Source organism: Cicer arietinum, chromosome 7 (assembly GCF_000331145.2).
Source record: "Cicer arietinum cultivar CDC Frontier isolate Library 1 chromosome 7, Cicar.CDCFrontier_v2.0, whole genome shotgun sequence".
NCBI classification, from domain to species: Eukaryota; Viridiplantae; Streptophyta; class Magnoliopsida; order Fabales; family Fabaceae; genus Cicer; species Cicer arietinum.
Window position 1 is genome coordinate 54,272,278 of NC_021166.2, and position 24,119 is coordinate 54,296,396.

Consider the following 24,119-nt stretch of genomic DNA (forward strand, 5'->3'; position numbering starts at 1 on the left):
CGCACGAACGGGGCAGCACGGTCAATATGGGTAGAGGGAAGGGACAGGATCAACACAGTTAGAGCTCTTTGTCACCGGAGTAGTGTTGGCAGCAAACATCTCAGTCTTCACTTTTCCTCAAGGTGTCAACTGGTTTCCCAAAAACCACACCCTGTCTACTCCTGAGACTAGCAGCACTCAGCAACCATTACTCTGCTTCATTCCACTCAATTCTTGCAAACCTTGTACTACAATCTCCGTGTGTCCCCCGTCATAACTTATCAGGTCCATTGGGTGATGATAATCTCTTCTCTTCTTTGAGATACCCTCCGAGATCAAAGTTCTGATATCGATTGATGCAAACCGATATTGTATCACAGAAATATTCTATTACATAATAGATAGGAGAATTTTGAGAGTTTTCACCTCCGAATATCTGAGGTCGCTCAAATGACAAAACATCCCTCGCGCTTAATCCCTACTGTTATTTATACGAAACATTCACTGTTTCTCTTAATTGTCTCCTAACTCACCCACTAACCAACTGGCTAGGCCTAGGGGTAACCCACCAAGGAGAAAAATGAGGGGGGTGGGGAAGCACATTACTACACTGACAATGGCATAGAGCTTTCAAGATTCAGGGATGTAAAATGCAAAGAACAATCAGCATCTGAAAGAGAAGGGAAAAAAACTGAATCTGTAACTCTGGTCCTTGGCTATTGAAGGACACTATTATATATCATGTATGATGACCAATACAGTTTGTTGCTCAATACTGGAACATCTGTTAGCTACATAGTACATGAATCATGATTGCTGTTTGAGTCTTTTAACTATAACTAGTCTTAGAATTTGGGTTGGGCCTCACTCAACCCCTACAAAACCGGCCTGTAAAATAAGAACTGCCTCCACTTATATAAACACATATTCAAGCCTTATCCCATCCATTGAGACTTTTTAACACCACCCTCACGCCCAGGACTAGACATCTGAAGCGTGGCACGATAATGATGACCTAATAGTAGGTGGCCCAACGGATCTTGGATAGGCTTTGATACCATCTTAGTATTTTGGGTTGGACCCAACTCAACCCTTACAAATCTGGTTTGTTAGGTGAGGACTGTTTCCCCTTATAAACACATATTGAGACCTTATCTCATCCAATGAGAATCGAATGAGAAACTAATACAGTTTAGTGAAAATAAAAGTAATTAAAGAATCCCCATAAATCATTTAATATTATAAGAAAACTCCAAAAAAGAATGAAGCACATAGTCTTCGACAGCAAAGAAAATTAAAATTTGTGGCGAATAATGAGATACCTCAAGAAATGTTGTAATGTCAAGCGATAGTCTCCTCCACACTTTTAACAAATGATAACAACCAATTGAGGAAAAGAGAGTGAACTAAGTACATAACTATTCTAGCCTGCAACCTTTATTGCCCCCAATTCATCGATCCTTGAGCTCTTATGCTGTAATAAAATTAAGAAATTAAACACACAAGTTCATTAATAAAGATAAGACACTGACAAACCACTTAAAGATATAAACCAGAAATGTGCTAAGGAAAAAGATATAGAAAAAACTCATCACAGGTCTTAAGTTTATTACTTTATTACCTTACTCTTTTTGTGTTTGTGAATATCATTAACATCATCGTCTCCATCGTGCTTCCTTTTCTGAAATATATTGAGCAAAATCAAAAGGTTAGTAAATAGAACTAAATGTCTGTAACATGTCTAAATAGTATGTAGAGCAAATGCTGATGTCAAATGAAACGGATGTCCTTCATTGAATCGTAAGGAGTTCACAAGCAATTGAGGATTAACAGCATCAGTGCGGCACTAATTAAAACCACAGAATCAATTTATGGAATTTGCAATGTTATCACATGGCCAGTGTTGTTAAATGACGAATATAGCAGTGGAAATTGAACAAATCGCTATTGTGTCGCGATGCGCTATTTCGTACAAAATGTTGTCAAATAGTAGCTAGAGAGGCGCTATAATTCTGTTGCATTGCGGAATTTGAAGAAATTGCTACTTTCCACAATCTGCTATTAACAACACTGTTGACACTGCACATGACAGGACTTTTAGAACACTTTTTCTCTCAACCAGAATGATATAGATGCAGCAAACAAACAAAAATCAACCTTTTCGTGGTGTTTCTTTGAGTGATCAGCACTGGAATCGCGATGCCCGCTTTTATCTTTCTTTTTGTCTTTGTCTTTGTCTTTGTCTTTGCTTCTGTCCTTGTGACGATGTTTGTGCTTCTTATGTTAATTTTGTTAATTAATAGACTTTTTTTAAATAAACAGTTGTGTAAATTTCTAGAAGTAATGAAAGTGTCAAAAAAATACTTTTATTATTTTTAAAAATGCTTTTTTTTATTACAAAAAAGAAATACATTTTTATTAACTAACATTTTATCATTTTTTATTGTCAATGGTTCACTTTAATAAGTCCATTATATAATAAAATGAACACACATTTTTAAAAATAAAAATAACATACTTTCACAAAGTAAATCAAGCTTAATCGTCCTTTTTTTATTGCCTTCTCAATTTTCAACTTCCAAGTTCCAACCCCCGATCTCTCCCGTGGTCCTAATTATAAGAAGAAGAAAATAAAAAGATCAAAATCAATAATCTTATTTATTGTTTTAAATTTTTGAATGTTTTTTCACATACACTTTTGTGAAAAATTGTGACATTTAATATATCCATCAATATTAAAAAGACATACATTTTATATGAGCAAAAAAAATTAAGCATCTCTAAAAAAATTATTAAACAATAAATATATTTTAAATGTTATAACTTTTTCTTAGAAATGATACAAAAATCTCAAAAAAGTTATTTTATAATAAGGAATAGAACCCTAAACCTCTTACACGAATCTCCTTTGATGTGCTTAACCAAACTATTAGACTAATTCTTTTAGGACTTAATAAGGATTAGATTGACTATATATAAAGAATCTATATTAGAGTAAAAATAGAGGTCGGTGTAATTTATTAGAATTCAACTCTTATATTACAAGCACTTGATACGAATTCGGATGCTACTAGGATCACTTCACGTTTTTACTAAAAATGTAAAAAAAATGACATTGATTCAATTAAATTAGTAAAATATGAGTCGTACATAAATTTAAAATCGTAAAATGAAAAAGGAAGAATCTATAAATAAATTCACCTAAAATATTTATAAATATGATAAAATTAAAGTGTTTAAAATACTCATGTCTATAATGTAACATTGACAATAATAAAATTGTTGATTAAATTTGCATTCGATCAAAATTAATTTTTTAATAAAAATAAAATAAATATGAAAACAAGATGAAAACACAATAACAAAAAATAAAATAAATATGATAACAAGATGAAAACACAAAATAACAATGCTATAAGATGACAAACAAAATAATACTATACTAAGATAAAGAAATATGAACAAATAAAACTATTTGAAAGTTATTTAATAAAACAAAAGAGAACTTAAGCCAAGTTAGAAAATTGGCCTTACCTAGAATAAAGAAGAAGAAAAGAGGAAATAGTAGAAGAGGGTCTAGGACTTCATTTCCATCATTTTCAAGGAATGCTTTTATTCCTTTTATTTATTGTAGAAAAAAAAAGATCAAATAAGATAATAAATTATTAATGGTATCTCTCACAAAGAAAAATAATTATAAAAAGCAAATAATTTTACAAAAAACGACATTTCCCCCCTCATATTGTAAATAATCACAATTAAAAATTAAGAGAGATATTAATTAAAAAGAATATAATCCACATTAGAAAGCGCGAGAATTTTAAAAAATGCTACCAAACGTCTAAACCGCTAGTCGCTTAGAAATTAATCCAACGGCTCAGATTAAATTCAAGATTCAAGATTGAATCGTGGCCACTACTCCTACTTTATAGGGCGCGCAAATACCCCCATTCCCTCTCTAAAAAACCCACCGAACGCTTTTTTGCTTCCGAGAACTCTCACCGGAGAACCACCTTCCACCGCCACCGTAAGAATCTCCGACCACCATGCAATAATCTTTTTCATTCTCCTCTTACATTTTTCTAACTCTTTTCTTGCATTTCAGGATTATCTGTGACTGTATTTGACCGTAATAGCTTCAAACTGCTGCGACATTCCACCTTCGTTTTCTCATTCTTCTTTTCACAGCTCTTGGTTAGTTGACACTTCCGTTTCATCCCTCTAACTGTTCTTCACCGTTATTACCTATTCTAGGAGACTAGATTATTCACTGTTTGTAAGTCGTCAGCCTTGAATTTGATTTCTGGATCTTGAATTTTGTATGGATACCTTTGTCAATTAGTGATTCAGGTTGATGATGCCTTTGTCAATTTCATTTTTCTCTCTTTTCATTGTGTTTCCTCAAATCTTTCAAGAACCCTAATTCCCTTTATGTGTGTCTATGACATGTTCATAAACTGTTTTCAATTTATTTATGTCTTATGAATTTATTTTATCTTGTAGTATAAAAATAATTTATAAATAAACACTTATATCATAAACGCTTATGTAAAAATATAAACACTTCATTTAATTGTTTATCTAAAAAGGACCTCAATTTGGATATGAAAATAATTAATTGGGCATGTTAATTTCAACGTGGTTTCCACAATTTCCAATTTCCCGCTTAATTTTTTGGTTTTTCTGAAATACCACATTTTTTATTTTTGGTTACAAAAATCGAAATTTGAATATTATTTTGTTCAACTAGAGTCAATATAAGAAATTTACCTAAGTTATTATCACCTTTCTTTGATTAAAATCAATTTTCTTTAAAAGTTTTGATATGCCCTAATTTCCTACAACATAAATCTGCATTTAAAGTTTACGTAGGACAGTACTAATCAATTAGATATCGATTAATTTACTTTGATTGAAATAAGAACTATATTGTTTGTACGTGTATACATACACAAGATTGAGTTTCATTATTTCTTTTCATCCCTTTATGGCCGCGAATTAATTGGAGCATAGGAGCCTAAGAAGTTTGTGCTGACTTGCTGTGAGGTATACTTGAAGTGAAGATCAAGAGAAATCTAAAGGTGGTGGGAGTTTGCGTGTGGAAACAGTTAGAGAAGCTATGGTTTCCCATGACGTGATAGCGTATAGCTTACTTGTTTATTTAGTGGTTGCATTGGTGTTTGATGTTGGTCGGAAGAGTTTGCTTGTGAACCTGCTCGTAATGTTCTTGGTGTCTTTTGTGTTTAACCATAAAAGTCGCGTTGTACTGAAAATGAATTACTCTTATGACTCGAGGAAGGACAAGGACAAAGAAGGAGATGGTGATGATGATGACCATGTCAACCTACGTCGCGGAGCAGCTGGTACACCCGAGCGGGCTGACTAACTTCTGGTCATCGCTATTGTTGTTTTGCTTCTTTTGACTGTACAGGGGTTTCTTTTTGGGATGGGGATTATATTTTGATTCCCCTATATGTTTATATCACCTGTGTCCCCCACTAAACTCTTTTCAACACTGATGTTAAAATCTTTTGATCAATGCATATAAATTTTCACTGACTTTTGAATTTCTTGATGAACAAGTATTGTATATAGTTTTGATTTTTTTTTTTCGTTGTTGAAGTTTTGTTGTAAATTTAGAGAAGTGTCTGCTGGCAGTGTTTGTGGGTCTAGTTGCCTTGATTTTTAATTTAGTTCTGTTTCAATAGTCTTATGAGACAAGTATGATTTTTTTTTGTAACTACAATTTTTAGATATGGTTATGTCAATGTTTTTGTATATAAAATGTCAAATTTTCGGTTAACTTATAAAAACACAATAGAGATTTATAGAAGAATTCAAAGGAAAGATGAAGAGGTTTATGGGTTGAGGGTTTGCTTGATCCAATGTTCATCTCTTTAATGGTGAGTGATTCCCCTTGTTTATATGACTGCATGGTGTTTCGGATTTGAAGCTATATGAGTTTTTGGTGGTTTAGGGTTCATGTTTGATCCTCAAATTTGGGGTTATCTTGAATGGAAGAAGCTCTAATGGGAAAATTGGTGTAGGGGTTTTAGCTTAACGTGTTGGTGTATTATTAGTTTGAATGTTGAATGTGAGTCATAATATAGTTTGTTTTGTGGTTTCATGCATTATTGATTAAATTAATCTCCCTTGTATTTTATGTATGAGTATTAAGAATATATGTTTGATTATCTTATGGTGTTTGAGTCTTGATGAAATGGAGTTCAGGACGGAAGGTTTGCCTATGGTGGAATCTATTCCCCATGGTCTTGGTAGGTTTCTAGAATGCTTGTCTCTTTGTTAATTTGATTCAAGCAAGTTGTCATAAGATTATTATTATTAAATAATAACATACAAATATAATAATAACAAATACACCACTATAGTAATGGAAGGGTATGGCATGCGCCATACTTGAGGGACACCTCTTGTTTGTTATAGAGCTTTAATTAGGTCAATACAATAGAAAAAGACAACTAAAAGAAGATACTAACTAAAGTTCAAATCCAACATTAAATGAAAAAAATCTAATGAGTTGTACACTTACACACTCCCTCGATATCATCGCCATCTTCTAGAAGCAGATAGTATATGATTGATTACGTACCCTTTCAATAAAAGACTCGGTCTGCCCATGAAGGACCAATTTTCTTCACAATTTTGAACCCTTGTTTTGTTTAGCTGACTTTGGAGCTCACCCTACATATATAGATAAAATAAAATAAAATTTGCTGCATCTAAATTCAAATCCGAGTCAGACTCAAAATTGACCTTTATCTTGATTAGTAAATTAAATGAATATTTATAAATAGCATTTTTTGGTCCATTTTTTAATCTAAAATTGAGGTCCAAAATCCTAATTTAGACTACAAAATCGTCCCCGATTGACTTTAGTTATTGAATAAATATTTTTTTAATAAGTTATCGAGTAAACCTCTAAATTTGTTTAAAAAAAAATATTAAAATATACTTTTTCTTCAAGACATAATAAGTAGTTTCTAAAAATTGTGAACAAAATATAAATCAACCTTTTTAAGAACCAAACATGATGGAATAGGTCTATATCTTTTACTTTAATCAATTTGGGTAGTTACTCTTTATTATTTTCTTTGGTCACTATTATAAAAAAAGATAAAATACATCTTGCGATCTTTTTACTTAATTTAAGTAACATTATTTTTTTTTCTTTTCGATTTGATTTTTTATGTTTTAAAATATCAATAGTATTATCTCCTTTTATAGACATCCAAAAAATTCATCATCATCTTCAAAAAAAATTAAAAAAATTAGTTATTGTTTTCAACAAAATTCATATTTTCATCAAATTAATAATTCGAATCTTCAAATAAATTCATACTTTTATCTTCATCAACAAAAACAACATCAAATTTATCAAATAAAGAAATCACATTTTAATATTTAGGTTAAGAATTTGATTAGGAGAAGGATAAAAAGAAGAATAATATATTGTCTTGATGATTTGAGGATCAAATCTTAAAGTAAGTTATTTATTTGATGGATTTAATGTTGATATTGATGGAGATGAATATATGAGTATATTTAAATAATTGATTTATGATTTTGATGAATATATAAGTTTTCTAGAAATTGATAATGAATTTCTTGTGTTTTGTTTGAAGATGGTGATTAATTTTTTAAGTTTTTATAATTTTTTATTGATATTTTAATATATAAATAATTAAATAATTATTTAAAATTAAATAAATAATCAAATTAAAAAAAAGATAATTTACTTGAAATAAACTTAAGGGAGGTATCACATGAGATAGTTAACAAAAAAAACTACTTTTACAAATATTTAAAAAATTTAGTTTAAAACAATTAAATTTTTTAAATATAATATAAAACATAAATCTAATTTACTAAATTGTGCTTATTTAATAATAAACGTTCATCTTAAATATACTTAAAATAAATAAAGAGTATATTAAAAGTAATAATATTAAATAATTTAAAATTAATTAACTTTTTTCATATAACGGTGATAAATTTTCATGCTTTTTATTAGAAAAAAAAAATAAAGCATATTTTCTTCTTATAAAAGTTGGTAAGGGAGTATTTAAATTCGTATTTCACGAGCCATCACACATAATATTAAATCATTGATGCAATATTTCCTTTCAATTTGACTATACTTAATAATTACTCTCACCTAACCGAACACCCAAGTTGACTATCCCACCCAATCAAAACGAAACTCTGTAGGCTCTAAGCCTTACATAAAATCTCAATACTCTTTCTCTCCAAAACTCAAATAACACAAATCATTACCAATTTCTTACTACACAACATTTATACCCTTCCCTTCACCAATAACCTTCCATGGAAAACCAAACACTACCACCTCTAGTAACCATGATGCCTAGTCCAGGAATGGGACATCTCATTCCAATGATTGAATTCGCCAAGCGACTCATCAATCATCATAACCTCCACGTCACCTTCATTATCCCATCAGACGGTCCACCTTCAAAAGCTCAAATCACCGTACTCACCTCCCTGCCACGTGGCATTTCCCACATCTTCCTCCCTCCTATCACCCTCTCCGACCTCCCACCTAACACCAAAATCGAACCGCTCATTTCACTTACCGTTCTTCGATCCCTTCCTTCTCTCCGCCAAACCATTCTCTCCCTTACCTCCTCCCATCGTATCGCCGCCCTTACCGTCGATCTCTTCGGCACCGATGCTTTCGACGTCGCCGCCGAATTCAATATCGCTTCTTATGTTTTCTTCCCTTCACCAACCATGGTTTTGTCTTTTGCCTTTTACCTTCCTCAACTCGACCAAGAGGTTCAATGCGAGTTTAGAGATCTCCATGAACCGGTTAAAATCCCCGGTTCAACCCCGGTTCATGGCAAAGATTTGTTGTACCCGGTTCAAGATCGAAAAGACGATGCTTATAAATGTTTCCTCTACCACGCCAAGCGATATAGGTTGGCTCATGGTATCATAGAGAATAGTTTTGTAGAACTTGAACCGGAGGTTATTAAGTTGTTGCAAATCAATGAACCGGGTAGACCATTAGTTTACCCGGTTGGACCGCTTGTAAATGAAGATTCATCTCGAACCGGAGTTGATGGAGTTGAAATTGATAAATGCTTAAGTTGGTTAGATGAGCAGCCACGTGGCAGTGTGATATTTGTGTGTTTTGGTAGTGGTGGGACCCTTTCGAGTGCTCAAATGAATGAACTTGCTATTGGTTTAGAAACGAGTGAGCAAAGATTTTTGTGGGTTGTGAGGTGTCCAAAAGATAAAGTTGCAAATGTTTCTAATTTTATTGCTGATAGTAACGTTGACCCTTTTGATTTCTTACCAAATGGTTTTGTGGAGAGGACTAAAGAGAAGGGTTTAGTTGTTCCATATTGGGCCCCACAAGCAAAGGTATTGAACCACGGTTCGACCGGAGGGTTTTTGACTCATTGTGGTTGGAATTCAGTGCTTGAGAGTGTTGTGAATGGGGTACCTTTGGTTGCATGGCCACTTTACGCTGAGCAAAAGATGAATGCTGTTTTGGTTAGTGAAGAGGTTAAAGTAGCTATGAGACCAAAGGTTAGTGAGAATGGATTGGTTGAAAGGGATGAAATTGCAAATGTTGTGAAGAGGTTGATGGAAGGTGAAGAAGGGAAGAAACTTCGTAATAAAATGATGGATCTCAAGGAGGCAGCTTCCATAGCTTTAAAGGAAAATGGGTCTTCAACTAAGAAAATATGTGAGTTGGCTCTAAAGTGGAAAGGGACACAAACTTTGTCAAACGTCTGAACTTGCTTTTACATTTTCTTCTATGCTTTTTAATTGTTTTTCTTGTGAATTTAAATGGTAAATAGTTAATCCATGATGGTTTTATGTTATGTTGGAGGTAAATCCACGAAGTTCTTTTTGATAGAGGTGAAATGTATGAATTGTTGGTGCCGAAAGCAAAAGTATAAACGATGGAATCTATATTTGGTTTTGTACTCCCAAGGGTTATTGTCAAATGCATGTAAATTTATATAAGATAGAAATCACAATGAAAAATATTTGGTATAATATTACTTTGAAATAGAAAGAAAGAAATATGATAAAAAAAACAAGAGATCAAAAAATGAAACATTGAAAATGCATAAGAAAATTTAGAATGTATGTACATAATTATTGAATCGCAACATGGTTACCTCTTTTATCATAAAGAAATCACATAGTAGCAAGTTAGTGCCAATGATTGTCTTACTGGAAAGTGGCCAAAAGTCAAATATGTTGGTTAAGTGGAATTTTACATCATTTTATAAAAAAATATATTATATTATTTTTTATTTTACGATATCAATTAAACATTAATTTTATTTTTCTTTTTTTTTTATCATATTATTTATTACTATATCTTCTTTTCATTTTATTAATTTTTCTTTATCATACTATTAATTAGAAATAATTTTGTAAAATATTTTATTTGAAATAAATCATAAACAAAAATATTAGTTGAAATGTTGATATATTTTATTAAAAATTTAATTCAAATATATTAATTTTTATTTATATTTTATTTTGAAGAGAGTAATTCATAATTTTTTATTATATAAAATTAAACTATATTTTTTACTTTTGGTGGTGTGATCAAAATACGACCTATAATTTAGAACAATATGGAAAGTAATTTTCAATTGATTGACCAGCAACCCAAGCCTAGTGGAGCCCACAATTTGGAGGTAACTTGCTGTACTGCATATTTTTTAATGTGAAATATTGTTTATAGTTTTATAATGAAAAACATAAAAATGAAATTGTAATTGTTTTATAGTAGGGTATTAAAATATGGAAAATTCTATGGTGGTGTGGATAAATAGACTTTTTAGGTGAAGTTCAATTTATAATTACTCGTTCATGTTCATTGTGATTTTATTTAATGATATCATGTGATTTTATTTAATCATATGAAGTCAGATTATATGGTGTATTTGATTTAAAAGGTGCATAATAATGTATCTATCGAATGCACCTTTTACAACGCTTTTTCCAAAAAACGCTGTAAAACGAGTATAAAAAACGTATAATATATCTATCTATTTTATAGCGTTTTTTTATTTTAAAAAGCGTTGCCGTATCTTTTTACAACGCTTATTTTTTTTTGAAAAAACGCTCTAAATGACTTAAAAAAAACATTGTAAAATAAGTTTTTTCGCGTAGTGATATATTCTAATTTTGATGATTCAATGGATCAATCTTAATTAATTAAACAAACTATGATTCTAAAATTCTAATTTCGATAATTCAACAGTGCAATTTTTACTTCAATTGATCATTAATTTGCTGATTTTATTTTTAAAAAATATAAAAAAATAAAAATAAAAGCATCATTGTTCAAGACATTCATGGTTGGAATTATACCTACTGAGTTATTTAGCCTATCATGGTTGGCATTATATTATGTTTTTCTTGTCTTGTGTGATTACACTTGTGATTGCCAATTACTCTAGAATTTGTCTTGACCGTTGTTGAAATTTCTTGATCGCATGCATGTTTGGAAATGATTTAGGCTTAATTTGTTTCGTTTAGCTACTGACGAAATTAACCTACTTTGCATTAATATCCATTGTTAGTCAATTTGAACCGATTTAATTATTCCTTTGTTTTAAAGTTCGTTACAAGCTTATAATGTCAAAAACTATGATTTACCTAGCCTTAGGATGTATCGGAGCTTTGAAATTATGTTGGGAATGAATTTTCAAACAAGTGTGAGAAGAACTTGATATGCCCCATGTTTGTTTGGCAAAGTTACAAATAAGCAAGGATATGAAAAAAAAAATGTGATGCACGATGCAAATGTTATGTTTAAGAAAATCAAATGAAAAAAAGAAAAGAAAAGAAAAAATGGTGAAAGTTTCAAATATTTGGAATAGTTGAGATAAAAAATAGTATAAAAAAGAGATCAGCAAAGTTTGTTGCTATTGAATTTAAATTTTATGTGTTAGATTTGAAAGTTTATTTAGATTAATTTTACATTGCTCCTCTAATTTTTCATTTCTCTTTGGTGTACCCACATATTAGCCTCATTACAATCCTTAAAGGGTCTTATTAATCTTTTCGTGTATATGGTTTTCAGGTTGTGATCAAAATTACAGGTCTAAACACTTATTGTAGTGTTATTTTTCTTGATGTGTTTAGAGAGTAAACACAAGTCTAAACACTTGAAAGTTTGAAATGAATGTAGTGGCGGAGTTTGAATAAAAAGTTTAGGGTGATGAACATAAAATTATAATATATGAATTAAATATGCAAATAATATTTTATACCAAAAAAATAAGTTATAATAAATACAAAGTGGAGTATCAAATAATTTAACTGCATGACTTAAAAATACCTTAAAGTAATGTTCTAGGCTATTTAATTAACTTGAAAGTATCAATAATAGACTTAGAACTTATACTTGCAGCAATTTACCTTTTCATATAAACCGCTATGCTATTTGGCAAAAAGCGAGCTTCCATCTTGTTTCTTAACCTAGACTTAATAATTTTTATTGCTGAAAAAGATCTTTCAGTTGTGGTAGTAGAAACTGGAAAAGTTATGATAAGACGAAGTAGTCTATCAATCAAGTAGAAATTTTGTGTCTTTTCAGTTGCAACCAAACATGAGCACAATTCTTGAATAGTTGATAAATTATTCAAATTTAAATTTTGACGAATATTAATCAAGAAATGTTGGAGTTGGAATTTTAAATTTATCTTCTCTTTCGTATTGAAATCAATAGGGTAATATTTTTCAACTAGAGTGCAAATATTTTCAATGTTAAAAGCTTTATAATTATCCTTAGGAATCAAAACACAACTTAGAGTTAACAAATTCATTGCTTGCTCGCTAAATCTGCTATTCAACTCTTGTAATTGTTGGTCAATGGCAGTAAAAAATATTTCATCTCTAAAATTATGTTCTATTGTAACTTGACCTTGTTGAAGATGAGAGCGTCTAAATCTTGTTGTTGAATGAACATCGCCGAGATCAGGATTCTCAATATCATGTTTTTCACAAAAAGTCTTCACCTTAATAAATAATGCATCCCAACCATCTTCTCTCAAGGCTTGAATAAGAGACTTTGTTGTTCCAACCAAATACATGACATTAACTACATCCTAAGATTGTTGATATAAGACTTGAAAAAACATATCAATTATCCCCATAATATTTTTCCTTCAAATGCAAGATAAATATAAAATTAAACGCCTTCAAATAATTATAAGCACGATCAATATCCTTACGTATAAAATAACTTGCTCTTTTATTTGTAATTTTTTTTTAAAACAATACAAGTTGTCTCATACATTTTTATCAAGATACAAATAGAAGATAAATGTGATCCCCAACGAATATTCCCAATTCATTTCAAAGTACCAATTTGATTTGCACACATACCCGTTAAAATCTCATCAATTTCTAGCGAACGTGCAATTTTCTCTAATTGAATAGCTTGTAATTCATCTTGGTGTTCAGTAGAAGAACAAACAACATTGACAACAAAAGTTAGCTTCTCAAATAATTTATGAATTGGAACAACTTTTCTTGATTCAGTAACCAAAGCAAATTACAATCGAAGAACAAAACAATGGACGTAATATGCACAAGGACAATCTTTCATAAATAGTGCTTATAAATCGTTTCATTCTCATCCCATATTACTAGCACTATCTTACCCATGACCACATATGTTAGAAACATCAAGATTATATTAAGAAAATATATCATATACTTCTTATTTCAGAGTTAACGCTGTAATGTCTTTAACATGAGCCACAACATAAAATTGCTCTTGTATTAAATCAACTTTTTCAATAAATCTTAACACAACAGCCATTTGTTCATTTTTTGATTCATCACGAGCTTTATCTACAATGATGCAAAATTTGGAATCACCAATTTCTTCACAAATATATTTTCCCACCATACTAGAAATAATACGCAAGAGCTCTTCTTGAATTTGATGTGAAGTATACTTGAAATTATATGGAGCATTTTCCAACACAACGTTTTCAACTTCGTCGTTGTAAAATGCCAAAAGTTTTATCAATTGAAGAAAATTGTTTTGATTTCTTGACCCGCTAGTTTCATCATGCCCCCTAAAAGCACAAGCTTGAAGTGTTAACCAACAAAAAATGTCAATTGATGTCTTGAGATGTATTCAACTCTTCAAAATTTGTGATGAGCTTTGCGCTTGAATATCATTCCTAATATGTCCATCTTGATTTAACAGGTCTCGACAACTTTTCATTGCATTGTTGTGTGGTGAGCAATGATCCATCCCTATGTGTTTGAGAAAGTCACAATGTTTACCATTTTTAACTTTCTTTCAACCTCTAAAACTAGTACTAATGAAGACATATGATATGGGACGTGCACTTGGTCTTTTGCTAAATAGATGGCATTATAAGCAATATGCAACATCTTTAGAAGCTGAATATTTTAGCTATGATGAAAAGATGTTAAACCAAGCGTATTGAAACCGTCTTGGATGAACCTCACTGCTGGACAATGAATATTGTTGTTAATTTATTTGATAAGGAACACATTATAGATAAGCTCTTCGTATTGCAACCAATTGATTTGGTGGATATTGCCAAATTTGAGAGCGCTTTCCGGGTCGCATTCTAAACATTTCTCAAAGTCATATTTGAAAACTCTAGGAATCTTGAGAAGATTATTCTCGTTTTCTTTAACTCTTGGATTCTCAGAGATAGTTTCATATGCAAAAATTATAATTTCTTCATCTCTTTTACTCACAAATTTTCCTCTTGAAAAAAAATCAATTCTTTTACTCTTCTTAATTATCACATACTTCTCTAATACAAAAGAGTTTTTTAAATAAATTAATAAATCAGAGATTCAATTACATTCAAAATAATGCAAAAACAAAGGGAGTCATAAATCGGCGTCAAAGTCACAAATAAAAAATTTATTATCAACAAGTCAGAGTTAGAGTCACAAATCAAAGATAATATGCACAAATCAGAGTCACAGTCATAGTCAGAAATAAGAGATGGTAATTCAGATACCTCAAATCAGAGACTTAAAGGGAATATCAAACTCAAAAAGGAGTATCACAAGTTAGTGACTCACATCAGTGGTGACCATAATACTCTAATTTGGTTGGCGTTGGGCAAACGGGCGACAAACCAATGACAATGACAAGTTGCAGAGATCACGTCATGCGCAAGGGCTTGCCAAGTTGGGAGGCAAAGTGAGAAGTGGTGAGCAGAGATAAAGACGAAGGAAGACACGACAGAAAAGATGGAGTCAAAGTCACAAAACAAATATGACGACGTGCGACGGGATAACTACGATTTTGAAAAATAAAATAGGAAAGGGCGATTCTGGAAACTGTCAAGAGAGTGAGTGAGATTTGAGAAGATACATATTTTCAATAAGGATATTTTAGTCATATTACTTTTTTTTTTAGACATCACCTTTGTCATAACTAAATTCCACCTCGTGAGTGTATGTCTAGTGAGAATTCCATCACATTTGGTACACATGTTGATTAGATCTGTCTTCTTGTTTACTTTAAATGAGAATAATGAATCCACGAGTGTTTTGATATTTTGATACTCATAATTTTTGAATCCCCATTGATCAATTCTTAATTTGCCCAGGAGTGCAGACATGTAAGTGTTGGAAAATTTGATAGATCAATTTTGGTCTGACTTTTATTTCTTTTATTTGGTCTAAATAATTATTATATAAGCTCAATATTAAATAATTAGTTGAGTTTTGCATTAGTGGACTTCATTGGTTTTAATTATCACAATTTAGTTAATTTTTGGATTTGTTTTTCATTTGACATGTCTGTCTTGTGGAGGCAATATCTTAGCTACAAATATCCAAATTGAGTGGTTTCAAAGACCATTGAAAAGCTAAGAGATATAGTTAAATTTATTTCGGAGATAGGAATCATCAAATTCGGATAGCTTCAATGTCAAATTAAGCCTCTAAGTCTTAGTGGACTAGCTTTTACCAACTCATAACCTTCCCTCACTTAAAAGAGCATGTCTCTTTTATTTCAAATCCAATTAAGGCTTTTAATTTCTTTTTGGAAAGCTACTTTAGAGAGCTTTATTTGTGAAATAGAGAGTGATGACTTTACAAGAAGTTATTTGCCTATAAATAGGAGATACAACATTAAAGGAAAATGTGCATTTGATAAATGAGTTTTTGATAGTTTTCTCTTTTTTGTTTTTATTTTCTTTGTAATTTTATTTTGTTTTTAGAGATTAGATTATTGTTTTTGAAGCTTTTTCATTGGTGATGACCATTAAAGGCTAAACTATTGTCAATTCAAGATACACAAGAAATTTAGTTTGAATTTTGAGTTCCTTATTACATTCAATTACAATTTTAGTTTTGAGAGCATGATTATGTTTGATCAATGTCTAATTAGATATAAAGGTTGTTTTAATAATTGAATTGATAGATGTTTGAATTGATTAATCTAAAATCCAATTGAGAATAGATGAGAGATTTGTAATCTATGTTAAATCTAATTATGTTGAAATCAATGTTACTTCAAGATTGCGATTGTAATTTTAGTTTTATTAATTAAATTATATATTTGAATCCGAATTAACAGATAAGCATAAAATTTTAAAAATTTAAAACAATGAAAAAATCTACCAGATATCTCAGTTGTCTTGAGTTGATGCTTTAATTTTCTTAATTTTCTTAATTTATTATTTTTTATTTCATTTTATATAAATCAAAATCATCAAACCCCTATTTTCTTTTTGTTCTTAATTGATTTATTCAATCAAATATCCTTGTGACATTGATCCTGGTGTTAATGCCTTGTACTGCAAATTTTACTTGTTTTTTGACTCATATACCACTACAGATGAACACTTAACATACATCATAAGATAAAGTGTTCTCTATTAAATGTTGTTATCATAAAATTAATTATGGAACATTGTTATAACAGTTTCTCAATTTTTATGATGACAAATATGTATAATATTGATGAATAATTTTTTATTTTCTATAAAATTAATTCTAAAAATAAATTCATAGACCCGAAATTAATACTTGTTTATAACATATTTTTCAAAAGAAGAAAGATGTCAAAATAATATCATATGTATGAGCATGAATGCATAATAGTGTACCATAACTTGTTGACATATTTCTTCAATTAATTTCAACCTAGTCATTTTTAGGAACATTTTTGAGTTCAAAGTGTACTTGGCTTTTGAACGCCAACTTAGGAGGAAGAAGTTTTCCGATAAGCCATTTGAGAAATAAAGAAAGCAAATAACTCAAATTTTAGGAAAATAACTCATTTTTAAAGATGTTTAATTTCAATATCATAATTTATTTCACAATTTCTTCCTCTCCTTGAGCAAGAAGAAAACATATTGTAGATGACTAAGTTACAATAGAACTAGCATACCATAAATTAGTGAAATACTATAGCTAAAACTTACACAAAGTATTTTCACATTACATCCTAAGTACAAAAAACTCTCTTACCTATCATGAGAATGAAGTTTCTTTTTTTCTTCATTTTTGGACACAATATATTTATTATATAATTCATCCCCTCTTCAATTTTACTAATCTTAATCTACAAAACTCACAAGTTAATCCGTGCACAATTGATCATCAACAAAGTTCTTGTGCGTTGATGGTGAAATCCATGTCGAAATTTATGTCATCAAAGATATCCAAATCTATTGGTGAATTGACAACTGAATTTGGGCCTGAAATTATCTCTGAAATGTCAGACTCACATGGGCCTAGTCCATTGCTCTCCAAATGGATTGGTGACAAGCTGAAAATGTTTGACTCTAAAAATATGTTGTTGTTGTTGTTGTTCTCATTTTCCATGAAATTGTTTTCAATCATATTGGTCTCTAAAAATATGTTGTTATCCTCATTTTGAGATCCAATAGATTGAGATGAAAAGGTGAATGGTGGAAATATGTTGTCAAATTCCTCTATTTTAGAGAAAATTATTTGTTGGAGTGATTGTATTTTCTCTTGATCTTGTGGTTGATTCTTTTGATGAAGTTGTTGTGATTTATTTTTTCCAAATGTCAACTTTATTTTTGATGGGTGTGTCTTGTTCAAATTACTTGCTTGGGTGCATGTGTGTCTTCCTTTGTAGGTTATCTCACAAATCATTGGATCTTCTTCTGATTTTTGCATTTGCTTAGTAGCTAGACAACCTTGTGCATTTCTATGTGTGCATCTGTAATATCCTCTGCATTGCAAATCAATATTTGTTAGATACATATCAAAACATTATTATGTTGATGTCATTATTACTCTCAACATATTTTAAATTTAAGTCATATAAAAATATAAAAAATATAACTTTTTTTTAAATATATTTGAATTTTAAAAGAATTAAAAATATAAATTTCAAAAGATAAAGTTTTAATATTTAAATTATTAAAACGTGAGTTTGGACACATGCTAATTTTTCTATTAAAAAAAAATAGCATTGACATGCTACTATTGAATACTAAATTAGATAGGTAAACAGGTAGAGCAACTTGATAAATTTATTTATACAATGTCCTTTCTTTATTGTACAGCCTTAGTAATGACACATTAGTGCACCTACCAGAAAAGCCCAGATAAAGTGAATCCTATCTTTGTAACTTTGTCCTATAGATAATAAATTTCAATTGTCTTTTTATAAACATTTTGTCCTTACCATTATCTGATTATTTGATTTTTTCCCCACTTTTTAGAAACTATTGGCCAATGATATTTTAGTGAGATTGGTACCTAAGGTCACTTGCACAAACCCAAAAAGAGTCTTATATAAAAATAGCTTGGTTGATAAAATAAAACTTTTCTTATCACATTCAAATGGTAATCATTATCAACTTCCATTTTGGAATTTTTTTTTCAACATAGCAAAAAAGAAACTTTAATTAAACTTTAATTAAACTTTAACTAAAGTTCAAAAGTTCGATTTCTATATGATGTAAAAGATCAATAATTTAGATACGTTTTAATTATTTTGATAGATTAATCTATACATTTGTTAGAAATAGTTTGATTTACCAAAAACAACATAAAAAAAAAAACATGTTTGCACAAAAGAAATATAGATGAGTTTTAAAAATGATTCATACCTTGGAAACTTAGCTCCAAGAATATCCTTTTGTCCATACTTTCTCCAGCTGTAACCATCCTCCATAGACCCCTCAGGTGCTGTTCCTAAGTATAACTTTACTTGCTCTGTCCACATAGGCATGGTTTTTCTACATACCACAAATTCAAAGAATCACATAATGAAAAATTATGATAACTCATAATGAATTAAATAATTTGGTAACTTAATTAAGTCAATACCTTTTCTTGGAGACATGTTTGTGCTTGAATTTTGAGTCTTGAATCTCACTTTTGGGAGTTCCATTTGAACAATAAGAATCAATTATGTTGACATTGTTTGTCTTAATTTGTCCCACATTACCCTTCACCATGGTGAGTGCTTTTTCAATGGACAAAAGTATTTTGTCAATTAAGACTTCATTAGATACATGTGATGATGTTGATGGTGATGGTGATGATGATGATGATGATGATGATGATGATGATGGAGAGAAGAGTTGGTCATAAAGCTTCTTTGTTAGCTCCTCCCCTTGCATTAGTTCACTAATGAGACCAATTTTTTCACACTTCATGTTCTCTTCCATTTTATGAAAGATAAATCTAACAAGTGAATAGGATTACCCTTTGTTAAAGCTAAGGCCTTTAATTTCAATAAATATGCTTGGTTGATTATTTCATAGTATTAGCCATTCAAGGATTGCAAAAGGGTATATGTTTGTATATATGAAATATGATTACTAAGGAGAGAAAACTTTTGGGAGGATATGGTGTTGATGAATTGCAAAAAAAAAAAAAAAAAAGAAAAGGACTCACACTCAATATACTATTAGTATATGAAGAACAAGGATTTAGAAGTTTGTTGGTAAAATAAGCTAATGAAATGCCAAATGGGCCAAAAAAAAAAAAATCCAAATTTTTTGTGTGGAAATGTTTGGGAAATTTGGAGTGAGATTGTTGAGGATGTGGTGAGTTATATCTTGATTAGATTAGGAGATATAAGGAAAGGGAAGATAGAGTATGAAATGAAAAAAGGCATACTAAAAAATGAAGGTGAGAGGAAGGTGGTATTTATTAAGAAGAAAAGAGAAGGAAATTGATGATGGTATGTATATTTTCTACAATGTGGGTCCCTTGGTTTTGGCCTAAAAGAAATTGGAATATTCATATGAATTTCTTGTGTTAGAAAGGAAGTGAGTCATCAATGAAATGGGTGATGAAATTATTGACCATTTCTATTTTCTAGTGTGTAAATATTGAACCTCAACACTAACCCCTTGAATGGGTCAAGAAATTAAAGTGAAAGAGGACACACGGTGCTATTCTCTCTCCCATTATGCTACTAAGCAACAACGCGGAACAAAGCTTGAAAATTCTTGGTTGCATCTCATATATCATATTCTTATAAGAAAACAAAAATAATTTAATTTCAGTTATTAAAATATTCAATTAAGTGTTTGTAAAGTCTAGTTCAATTTTAATTAATTTTTAAAGTTTATATAAAATATAAATTGAGTTTATGATTTTTTTTAATGTCAAACATTCAATTATCTACTTTAAATATTTTTATATTAAATGAAATGTATATAATCAACTTTTTGTTATTATAGTATTTCTGATTTGAAACATTTTTTATATGTAATAGTGAGCACCAATATTTGATATCTAATAATACACCCCCAACTTTTGGTTAAGATTATGATTTTTTTAAAGAATGACACTAAAGACAGGGAAAGTGACGTGTATATGAAACACTTTGCTTACGTTGATGTTGATAGTTATGAAAACAAAATTGGAGTCTCTGATTAATCAGAGCCTCTTTAGCCATTGAAGAGTGGGTAGTTATGAATTCTAGAATGAATTTAATAATGTCTTGTTGATATGTTTATTTGAATTCAATATACTTATAAGAGGCATTTGAGTAGTTGCCATATGTATCGATCTAATATTTTTATTATAAAGAAAGGTACTTTATATTTTTATTGGTAGCAAACGAAAAATAAATCTTAGCACTTGATTAAAATATTGGAACTGGATTGATTCCCCATTCAAGTGACTTATTATTTTTGAGATACATACTAAGGTAAAGTTATTTATTTTTTAACATTTTGGGATTTTATGAGAAAGAGACTTGAGTGGAAAGTAAAGTAAATCAAATTTAATTAAGAATTATTTGAGTTTTTTTTTTTAAATTAACAATTGATTAAAAATTGTTTGAGTTAAAGATCCATCAATTCGGATATTCCAACTCAATTCCATTTTAATTAATTGAATTAAACATAATACCACTTGATCAACCACACTTGGTTATTGAGTCAAAAAGAACCACTTCATTATTATTTATAAATTTGTTTCTTTCGTTTTAAATATATTTTAATTCTCTCTATTTCTCTTGATTATATATATATTTAAATTTTTTCTAATTTAAATCAAAAGTTTATATCATATGAATTATGTATATAAAATTTTATACAACTCGAAATTATAGTTTTATGTACTTTCATTAACATATTTATTTTCATAAATTTAATAAAATATTAAATCATTTTAGATTTGTGTAAAATTTAACATGTATAATTTATACAATATAAATTTTTTATCCGATAAAAAAGTTAAAAGCAAAAATTAAATTTTTGAAAATAGAGATAATTAAATGAGATGGCGGAATATTTGGATTAAGAAAAATCAATCTCGTGATTTATATACAACATAATGAATTCTTAAAAAAACATATACCACTTAATGAAATATACAAATACTTAATTTAATATAACGGAAACAACAATTTTAGTATATGAAAATATGTCACTTTCATTTTGGTTAATGACTAATAAAAAATTTAAATTAATCATCGAATCATCAAATTATTAGTCATTTTTGTCTCTGATGTTATAACGGTAATATACTATTTTGATAATAAATTATATCTTTTAAACTTTTTTATGATAATAAGTTATATCTTTTAAAAACTATTTAAATGATTAATTTATGCTTTTTATTAAAACAAAAACTAAATAAAAAATACTCTATACATTTAAAAATTAAAATGGTGGCTTATTTATTTAATATCTTTGAGATGTACTTGAGATAAACACTGGATGATTCTGACTTTTCAATATATAATTGACGTTGTTTGGCTTGAGCAACCCTACCCATGACTAGTACTCTAAAAAAAATAATCATCTTTTTCACTTTGAATTATTCCTTTGGATATTAATGAAAAGCCTTAAGGTATGCTATTTTTAGTGGACGCAAATAAATAACCTACATCCTAACTTAAGGTATATTTAACAATTTTTTAGTTTTTTTAAAGCAAAATAAAAGGATTAAAGAATCATACGATTAATATGACATTTCAACTATGTTGACACCCTAAGTTAACCACCTATAATTTGCAGCTTTCTAATTATTATTAAGAGTAAAAAGAAAATACAAGATGATTAGAGAGACGACACCAAAATCCAAAAAACAATTTTTATGGATACAAACTACTCTCTCGTTCAAAATTTTACCAGAAAAATTTATAGGAATAAAACCATGATGTAGAAAAAAAGAATGCAGTAAACACCTTTAGATATAAGTAAAATCTATATTAAAAAAGATCAATCTTTATTCTATTGAAAACATCAAAAATATTAGAAGAAAAAATATCACACCAATAATTGTTAACAATATGAAATTCAAAGACCATTTTTTAATTATATCTTGCTAATTTATACCTACTAAAAACGAAAGGGTCTAAGTTAACAAATTCTTAAAAGTTTTTAAAAAATTTGCTAACTTACACTCACTTTATTTTTACTTGCTATAAATTAGCAAGTTACACCATAAAGTATATTTCTTAAACAATTAGTTGATGTAAACTAACGAACCAAACAATTTACTGTTTTTTAAGCAAGCATCTAATGGTAGTCACCATTTAACAAAATCCTTTAAATAATTGTGAGAATACAATTGACATTTATTGGATCATTGGTAATGTTTGAAATTAAAAAAATAAAAAATAAAAGAAAGAAACTTGATTACTGATGGGAAATTCAACAACAAATATAATAACAACTCTAACAGAGCAATATGCAGCGGATAATCAATTTCCCAAACTTGCAAGAATCTGTGAGGAGCAATCAACAAATAATCACAGCAACTAAAATCGCCAATCACAAATGACACAATAATTTTTAACGTGGAAAAACCTTCTCAATGTGAGAAGTAAACAACCACGGGACCAAGCCAGTAATAGAGCTCCACTATGATCAAAATATGGGTACAAGAGAGTTTCTAATATGGCACAAATTCGTGCTCAGTAACCAGCCAAAAACAGCAAGGTAACTAGCACAACAATCAGCCAACACAATGAGAAAACAAACATGAAATTGAGAAAAAAAGTTCAGCAAAAGAAACCAGAAAAACTGCTGCTGTCCGAGTTCAATTTCTCCCACCTCAGACCTCTGATCGACGATCCAAACGGTCAGAATGAAGTACCACGAGTCACGAACCTGCTGTCCAAATTTCAGCCCGATCCGACGGTGAACGAAGGAGAAATCACGAATCTAGTGCAGCTGCTCTGTTTTATGCGAAAATAGGGTTTGCTCTTCCTCTCTCACTTTTCTCTTTGCCTCTCTCTCTGAATTCAGCTCTTTCACGCCCACTAATCTGACCTCTCTCCACTTGGTTAAGTGAGACACATGGACTTGCACATATTGGGCCTTTCTCCACATAGGAAGGGAGCCCAAAACCCAACATAGTAGTGTGTGATTTGAATTTTGGATTTTATGAAATTTAAATGGTTTTAGTGTGGGAATTAGGATTGTGAATTTTAGTGTGTGAATTATGACTTTGTAATTGTTTATTGTTTTTCTGATTAGTGTAGTATGGATGTGGGATTGTGAATTTGTGAACTGTTTTACTTTGTAATGTGAGTTGTAACCTTGATAATTGTGAACTGTTTATTTGAATACATTGTGTAATTAATTTGTGTATTTTTTTGGGAGTGATATGATATTTAAACATAATAAATTTGATGCATTTTTCAA

At 29.8% G+C, this 24,119-nt stretch overlaps 2 protein-coding genes, 2 long non-coding RNA genes and 1 pseudogene across 4 annotated transcripts; 2 read left to right on the forward strand and 3 right to left on the reverse strand.

The window, feature by feature from the left end:
* Window positions 1-1,195: 1,195 nt before the first annotated feature.
* Window positions 1,196-2,267, reverse strand: LOC101502333 (uncharacterized). Its single transcript, XR_012163918.1, has 3 exons — window positions 2,137-2,267; window positions 1,601-1,660; window positions 1,196-1,453 (listed from the first exon to the last, which is right to left on the reverse strand). It is a non-coding gene; the product is annotated as an uncharacterized lncRNA (long non-coding RNA).
* Window positions 2,268-3,849: 1,582 nt separating this feature from the next.
* On the forward strand, window positions 3,850-5,546 carry LOC101502554 (uncharacterized). Its single transcript, XR_190525.4, has 3 exons — window positions 3,850-4,006; window positions 4,085-4,173; window positions 4,993-5,546. It is a non-coding gene; the product is annotated as an uncharacterized lncRNA (long non-coding RNA).
* A 2,665-nt stretch (window positions 5,547-8,211) lies between these two features.
* Window positions 8,212-9,959, forward strand: UGT72B17 (hydroquinone glucosyltransferase). Its single transcript, XM_004516345.4, has one exon. It carries the CDS (start codon window positions 8,326-8,328, stop codon window positions 9,763-9,765), a length of 1,440 nt encoding a protein of 479 aa, XP_004516402.1. The 5' UTR covers window positions 8,212-8,325; the 3' UTR covers window positions 9,766-9,959.
* Window positions 9,960-12,359: 2,400 nt separating this feature from the next.
* Window positions 12,360-15,503, reverse strand: LOC101507591 (uncharacterized; annotated as a pseudogene).
* Window positions 15,504-17,311: 1,808 nt separating this feature from the next.
* LOC101503062 (probable WRKY transcription factor 46) lies at window positions 17,312-20,128 on the reverse strand. The gene is made up of 3 exons (XM_004516346.4): window positions 19,330-20,128; window positions 19,110-19,238; window positions 17,312-18,223 (listed from the first exon to the last, which is right to left on the reverse strand). Exons 1-3 carry the CDS (start codon window positions 19,671-19,673, stop codon window positions 17,623-17,625), a joined length of 1,074 nt encoding a protein of 357 aa, XP_004516403.1. The 5' UTR covers window positions 19,674-20,128; the 3' UTR covers window positions 17,312-17,622.
* Between the last annotated feature and the right edge of the window lie 3,991 nt (window positions 20,129-24,119).